The sequence below is a fragment of the Megascapheus bottae genome, chromosome X, assembly GCF_031878675.1.
Source record: "Megascapheus bottae isolate mThoBot1 chromosome X, mThoBot2.hap1, whole genome shotgun sequence".
NCBI classification, from domain to species: domain Eukaryota; kingdom Metazoa; phylum Chordata; class Mammalia; order Rodentia; family Geomyidae; genus Megascapheus; species Megascapheus bottae.
This window is the reverse complement of record NC_143547.1, coordinates 68,006,952-68,014,571: the sequence shown is the minus strand read 5'-3', so window position 1 is coordinate 68,014,571 and position 7,620 is coordinate 68,006,952. Positions and strand designations below refer to the sequence as shown.

Below are 7,620 nucleotides of genomic sequence, written 5' to 3'. Positions count from 1 at the left end.
AATATATTTCACGCTTTATATTTGATATTCAATGTATTTATGTTTTAGTACAAAGTTAATATTTGCAAAATTATATTTTTTCTTTACAATTTTCATTACTTTATCATTATTAAGGTAGGTATGAAAAATCCAACCATTCAATTCATACATTGAAAGACCAGGTGCATTCTCATTAAAATCAAGAAAATGACAAGAATTTCACCTTATCATATCCACTTGAAAAAGTAGTAGACATTCTAGCCAGGGAAATTAGACAACATAAAAAGGAAATGCCTTTCAGTGTGCATTCTCCATTTTCTAACCTTCCTTGGAGAGGCATAAAGAGACTGTAAATACAGTAAACTGAAATTTCAGCAATACTTTTTTTTCCCTGTAAACCAAAGTAAATTTAACATAGTCTTTCTGAGTTTCCATCTGACACAAATCTAATGTCAAATGCCCACCTTGGATTTAGTCACTCTTAGAAGAGGAAAGAGTGGATGTCGGTGGCTCACAGCTGTCTGTAATCCTACCTACTTGGGGGTTAAGATTTGTTGCTGTCAGTGTGAAGGCAGCCTGAACAGGAAAGTCCATGAGATTCTTACCTCAATTAACTATCAAAAAGCTGAATGGGAATGACAGAGGGAATGACACTGTTCAAAAAGAAATGTTCTCATGACTTGGCTTATAAAATTGCAACTCCTCTGTAATCACCTTTACAATAAAATTTAAATTGAAAAAAAAAGCTGTAAGTGGAGCTGGGGCTCAAGTGATAAAAGAACAGAACACCTAGAAACTGTTGAGTAATGGGGTGCTGGTGGCTCACACCTGAAATCTTAGCTATGGAGGAGGCTGAAATAAGTGGATTGTAGCCCAAACTAGTATGAGAAGGAAAAGTCTCTGAGGTTCCATCTCAGAGTGACCAGCAAAAAGCTGACCTGAGGCATGGTTAAGTGGTAGAACGCTAGCCCAGCAAGCAAGCTGAGTAAACATGAAAGCCTAAGTTCAAACTCTGGGACCAATGAACAACTACAACAATATTAATTGAGATCAATAAAGAGCCAAATTTTTAGCTAACTGGACCTAAACTAGCATGTGTACAATGTGATGATTACTAGATAACAGCAAATAAGCTTCAGACCACTAAAATATTCAAGCACCAAAGAAAAAACCATTATATTCATAGATAGTTTTCATCTAATGAAACCTGTTTCTGCGTGGGAATTGGGAAGTGGGTGGGAAAGATGGGGAAGGTGGGAAAGTAGGTGAGACAAGGCTTGGTTTGGAAGAATAATTTCTCTCCACTTTGATTGAAAAGCATAGACAAAAAGTAAAGTGTATTCTCTTTATCCACAATAATAATGGTGATAATAATACAGAATTGTCCTAGTCTCTTTCACATATATTCTTCAACTTAAAACGTTCTCATATAATATGGAAACAAAAGCCATCTAATGTGTGATTGTTCATAATGTACCATGTTATTTCTCATCTCTTTTGTTGTCCCTTGGTTATTCACATATTGTTACAGTATCTTACCTTCTTATCTGATAAATTGTATATATGTTTATTTGGTTATTTTATAATAGGGTAGGGAAGGGGGTAAAACAAGATGAGGGGCGGAGGCGGGGGGAAGGAAATGGGGTCCAAGACATGAGAAAGGGTATCAATGTGTGTGAAGTAATGCACCCTCTATCTGGCAAATATAACTGTAAACCTTCTATTAATTACAATTAAAAAACAGGGACTCATAGATAGTGCCTGGGCTGGCTTTGGACCACTATCCTTAGGTCTCAGCCTCCTGAGTAGCTAGGATTGCAGGCATGAGCCACCTGCACCCAGCTCCACTTTGGCTTTTGACACAGAGTCTAGCTAACTTTGTTTGTGAAGTAATGCACCATCTATCTGGCAAATATAATGTAACCCTTCTATTAATTACAAAAAAAATTAAAAAAAGAAATTTCTAAGGCTCCATCATAAGGATAAAAAAAAGTTCTCATATATATCATTGACAATTACCTTAGACATACATTTTTAGTATATCGCCTAGGACTAGGCTATCCTCAGATTTACTATGTAAGGCAGGGTAGTTGGTACACCTTGATGGAACAAGATAATTTTATAGCACAAGGACTAAAAAGCTCAGTGTATATTCTATGATATAGCACTCCTTTTGAATCTACTTTATATATTTCACTTAGTTATACAACCAACCACGCATTTATATTTATTGCTTCTATTAAATTATAAGTCCCAAATCCTGGAGTTTGGCCTAGTGGTAGAGTGCTTGCCTAGCATGCACGAAGCCCTGGGTTCCCTCGGTACCACATATATATATATATATATATATATATATATATATATATATATATATATATAAAGCTGGAGGTGGGCCGGGAGTTTGGCCAAGTGGTAGAGTGCTTGCCTAGCATGCATGAAGACCCGGGTTCAATTCCTCAGTACCATATACATAGAAAAAAAGCTGGAAGTGGTGCTGTGGCTCAAGTGGTAGAGCTCTAGCCTTGAGAAAGTCCAAGGCCAAGTGCTCAGGCCCTGAGTTCAAGCCACAAGACTGGCACAGAAAGAATAACTATTGTGGATAAAAGATTTACAGGTCTTTTTTTTTTTTACCTCCCTGGCCGAAGAGCGCACTGCACCTGTCCCTGCTGAACTGAAGCGCGGGGACGTAGGGGCAAGATGAGCACCTTGTTCGCAGACACCCTGCTCATGGTCTTCCTTTCTGTGTGCACGTCTTCATTTCTGCGTGCATGGCGCTGCTTGCGTGGGCATAACCTGGGTCCTGGTTTACCGGACAGACAAGTATAAGAGACTGAAGGCAGAAGTGGAAAAACAGTAAAAAAAAAAAAATTGGAGAAGAAAAAGGAAACAACAGAGTCAGCTGGTCGACAACAAAAAGAAAATAAGAAGAAAAACTGAATAACAAGAGATCTGTCAATGGTTCGAATGAAATCTATGTTTGCAATTGGTTTTTGTTTCACTGCCCTAATGGGAATGTTCAATTCCATATTTGATGGTAGAGTGGTGGCCAACCTCCCTTTCACCTCACTCTCCTTCATCCAAGGCCTGTCTCAGCGAAACCTGTTGGGAGATGACACCCCAGGCTGCTGCTTCATCTTCCTGTACATTCTCTGCACTATGTCAATTTGTCAAAACATCCAGAAGGTTCTCCGTGTCTTGCCCCTTCACCAGCTGCCACCAAGCAGGCTGGTGGATTTCTTGGCCTATCACCTCCTTCTGGGAAGTTCTCTTGACTTCACAAAGAATTAATAATTCTTTTCATTCTTTTTAGTCCCTCAATTCAGACTGACAACTATTTTGCAGGAAGAGCCATAGGCAGCAAAAGTACTTGGGTCGTTTTCTAGTTTGGAATTATTTCTCAGTATTTTGGATATAATGATGAGAATGGCAACAACAAAAAAGTCATACTTTTTTGTAGGTGGATTGAATACTTAAGTTCGGTTGATTTTTTTACATAATCAAAAACAAGTATCTTTCTTATTTCTCTTACGTTTTCTGTGGGACTGACACTCAAGTCTATATGTGCCATGGAAGCTGGTCCTTATGTGCAATTAAGAGAACTTGGAGGGCCGGGAGTTTGGCCTAGTGGTAGAGTGCTTGCCTAGCATGCACGAAGACCTGGGTTCGATTCCTTGGTACCACATACTTAGAAAAAGCCAGAAGTGGTACTGAGGCTCCAGTGGTAGAGTTCTAGCCTTGAGAAAAATCCAAGGAGAGTGCTCAGGCCCTGAGCTTAAGCCCAGGACTGGCAAAAAAAAGAGAACTTGGAGAACAATAATTTAGTTTGTGTAACTAAACTTAATTAGAACTATTTATTGTGTTTTTTAAAAAAGCTAAATATATTAATTGAGATCAAGAGCCAAATTTTTAGCTAAAAAAAAAAAGATTTACAGGTCTGTGGCTCAGTGGTTGAGAATCTGCCTGGCAAGGGAGAAGTCCTGAGTTCTACCCCCAGTATCACTAAAAATAAGTAAATACTATCATATCTGTAGTAATGTTTATATTTATAAACTCAAATGTGAAAAATTGGTTGGATTGTAGGTCATTGGCTTTCCTAAATTGAAATTGAGAATAGCATTATCTAAGGACAGGAACTTGCCCATTTCTATGTATCCCTTGTTGCATCATTGTCAGTTTGACCTGTCATTAAATAAGAACATTGGCTTAAGTTTACTTCTTCAGAGTTATATATGATATGGAGGTGAATAGGCAAAGAGTATTTCCCATGTGGCTAATCTGTCAATATAGATTTCTTCAACAATTTTGTTTAGCTGAAAAGGGTACTATCATGTATATTACTTTTTTTTTTGCCAGTCCTGGTACTAGAACTTGGGGCTTGGGCACCGTTTTGGGCTTTCTCAAGGCTAACATTCTATCACTTGAGCCATAGGACCACTTCTAGTTTTCTGTGTATGCGGTACCAGGAATTGAACCCAGGGCTTTGTGCATGATAGGCAAACACTAACACTAGGCCAAACTCCTGACCCCACACTCATGTACTATTAATTCCTAGGAAGACAATGAAAGAATAAACCACAGGAAACCCATGAATGTATTTTTTTAATGTTTTACTATAAATGAAAATTAAGATGTCACGAAAGTATGATTATAAAGCAGAAGGCACCGTCGTAGCTAAAAACTGGCTCACTCTGTCTGTAGGGGGCACAAGGACCACACTCACAATGGTCATCCATAGTGACATTACTGACAGCAGTCATCTACCGTCTGAAATTTCACTTTAAAAACAAATTTAAGGGGGCCCTAGCTATGATGAACTTCTAGCCAGGGAATATAGAAGATAAACCATTTACAGATGCCTCAAATCTCCACAAACACACAGATTTACAGAAATAATCCTAAAAGCAGGAATGTCAGGCCAGGTTGAAGCATGCTCTTGAGAAGCAATCTGCATTTAGGATGTTTGAACAAAGTGTTTCTCCTGCTGGATAGCTGGGGACAAAAACAAACAAGAAGTCATAAGGAAAATGCTCTCACAAGAGTAATTTTAGATTCTTGCAAAAGACCTGTTACCAGACTGAGTGCGGGGAGCTTAACGGTAAGGTGTATGCCTGGCATGTACAAGGCCCTGGGTTTGATTCCCAACATAATTCTCTCAGTCACTGAATGCCGATGCTGGTATACATGCTTTAAATGTACAAAAAAAGTTGTTACTAGAAATCTTTGTGCATGCTGCTAAACCACCTGAAGATTCATTACAATCTACATCAACCATAGGTTTTTATCATTTGAAGTAGATTTATGCTGTTTTCATTTTCCATGGATTATGCACGTTTGAAAAGTAAATCAAGGACTTTCATCAAATTTATCAATAGATAAGCAAATTATGCTTTCAATAATTTTGATTTTGGAATTTTCAAATAACATATATATAATAAGTTTTCTACAGCACCTGTGAAAATACTCAATTTCTGTAGAAATCTTTCTGGAGAAATTCTGGAGAGCAAAATTGATAGGTTTATTTAAACATCTGATCAACTTTCCCCATTGTTTGATTCAACCAGAAATCCCCTATTACTTACTGTCCTTTGAAGGAAGAGTGTTTTTTTCCTCAGTATTAATTTTCTTCAGTTTTGATCTGTCAAACTTCTCCACTTCGGACATATCTGGCTTATCACTCATTTTGACTGAAAGTGTGAAAAAATCAAAATTTAAAGTTATTGATCAAGAGGTAAAAGTAAAATATTACCTCTTTCAATAGCAATGTGTATTTATCCTGCTGATTTGTTTTTCTACTCCTGCAGCTTGAAGTTGGGGCCTGGGCACTGACCTTGGACACTTTTTGCTCAAGGCCATGTGAGCCACAGAACCACTTCCGGCTTTTTCTGAGTATGTGGTACCCAGGGCTTCATGCTTGTTGGATGAACACTCTACTACTAGGCCACGCTCCCTGCCCTCGTGTTGATTTTTTTTAATTGGCAAAAAGAAACTAATCTTGAAAAAGTCATGTTTTTATTAGAATATTCTCTATTCCACATCATTATTTTTGGTAGGGAGCAAGTGATGATGAATGAAGATTCACTAGAAATCAAGATGCCCAATAAGCCCAGAGCGAATGTCTAACTTCTAAAATCAAAGCAATGCTAAAATGGAGGGAACAGAAGCACAAGGGCAGATAAGTAAAGAAGAACAGGAGAACTAAGATAATGATAAGAAGAAAAGAAGAACAAGAGAACTAAGATAATGATAAGAAGACAGATTACCTCAAGGACCAGAATTGAGTGACAGGCGGTAGAACTATTTGAGTATATTAACTTTGCATTCAATCACGTTTTTTGCATGGCCCTGAGAAAAACAGCAACACACACACACACACACACACACACATACACACACACACACACACACACACACACACACAACTAATTTGTACTTTTAACTATCCAAAGAGTATAGATTTTAAAAGTTATTTAATTCAGCCTAATCAATTACATGCACATCATGCAGTCTTCTTGTGGCACTGGTTCGTCAACGCTGTAAGAAAGAACAGCTAATTAGGATCTGCCTTGAGACTTGAGCAGAATGAGTTGAGCCTCATTTCACAGTCTTCTTGGCACGGGGAAGAGGGAAGAACGTAAGGTGCCTGGCTGTGGGCACGAGGTGCTGGGAGCCCACCCATCATTCCGGGTGTGTTCAGAAGAGACAATGAGGAGCCCCCACAAACCGGAGGGGAGGCGCTCTCCTGTGGGTGCCTGGCCCCACCCTGGTGGGAGAAGGCAGGGCTGGTGCCCGGAGCAGAATGGAGAGGTCCCCAAGCAGCCACAAGTTCCCAACGCGCCTCCGTCCCGCCCAGGCCACCCTAAGCCTCGCTCCTTTCGGCGGCCAGACGGATGCCAAGCGCAACGCTAGAAAAACCGAAAAACCAGGGTGCACACAGTCCCTGCCGGCGGGCGGTCCCGAGCAGTTTGCGTTCCTCTTCAAGCGACCATTATCGCAATCGGGTGCCTTGGCCCTAGGGGGGTGAGGGAGCAAGGGGCCAAGACCCCGAAAGTCCTTCCAGACTGGCTCCAGGCATCCTCCCGTCCTCCCCGTCTGGGAGCTGAAGTCAGGCGGCCAGGCGGCCGGCTCCCGGGTCCTCCCTCCTCGGCCGTCCAGGGACCCCGGAGGCTCAGCATCTTTCACTGAAAACCTGGAGGCGGCGCCCCGAGGAAACAAAGGCGCGGGTTCTCACTCGTCCCCACCAGCCTTGTGGACGCCAAACAGCGGGACCGCAGCCTCCTCCGCCTCACCCCCAGCACTCGCCCCGCGCCTTCCCGTGCTCGTGGCCCCGGGCTCAGACCTGCGTCCTCACCTGGAGGCCTGGTGACTCCGGCTAGGACCTGGGCTGAAGACGGAGGCTGGCCGGCACAGAGCTGGTTGGGTAGCTGAGCACTCCAGCGCGGGTCATTTTAACTCCTGCAGCAGGCCACGCCCTCAGGCCTCGCCCCACGCCTCTCCGATTGGACGCTGGATCCCGGGCTCGCCTCGGCCCCGCCCGCCCAGCTGTGGCTCTGGACCTCCAGCCTCCCCGCGCCCCCCGCCGGCCCCCGCCGCTTCCCACCCGGCTTTGGAACGCAATAGAAGACTCCGCCTCCCCTGCCAGCC

The 7,620-nt window shown here is 42.0% G+C and overlaps 1 protein-coding gene and 1 pseudogene across 2 annotated transcripts; one reads left to right on the top strand and one right to left on the bottom strand.

Annotated features, from left to right (window-relative positions):
• Nucleotides 1-2,676: 2,676 nt before the first annotated feature.
• LOC150041253 (calcium load-activated calcium channel pseudogene) lies at nucleotides 2,677-3,251 on the top strand (annotated as a pseudogene).
• A 1,318-nt stretch (nucleotides 3,252-4,569) lies between these two features.
• On the bottom strand, nucleotides 4,570-7,383 carry Tmsb15a (thymosin beta 15A). Of its 2 annotated transcripts, none has more exons than XM_090327263.1 (3): nucleotides 7,328-7,383; nucleotides 5,559-5,663; nucleotides 4,570-4,968 (listed from the first exon to the last, which is right to left on the bottom strand). In XM_090327263.1, exons 2-3 carry the CDS (start codon nucleotides 5,656-5,658, stop codon nucleotides 4,931-4,933), a joined length of 138 nt encoding a protein of 45 aa, XP_090183389.1. In that variant the 5' UTR covers nucleotides 5,659-5,663; nucleotides 7,328-7,383; the 3' UTR covers nucleotides 4,570-4,930. The 2 variants fall into 2 exon arrangements, with proteins under 2 accessions (XP_090183389.1, XP_090183390.1); XM_090327264.1 differs by lacking the exon at nucleotides 7,328-7,383 and adding an exon at nucleotides 6,469-6,513.
• Between the last annotated feature and the right edge of the window lie 237 nt (nucleotides 7,384-7,620).

Bases quoted from the DNA above. Each gene is read 5' to 3' on its own strand.
- Tmsb15a (XM_090327263.1), bottom strand. From the start codon at position 5,658: ATGAGTGATAAGCCAGATATGTCCGAAGTGGAGAAGTTTGACAGATCA. The intron at 4,969-5,558 runs GTAAGTAATAGG...TTTTGTCCCCAG, and splicing joins CACTCTTCCTTCAAAGGACA to CTATCCAGCAGGAGAAACAC.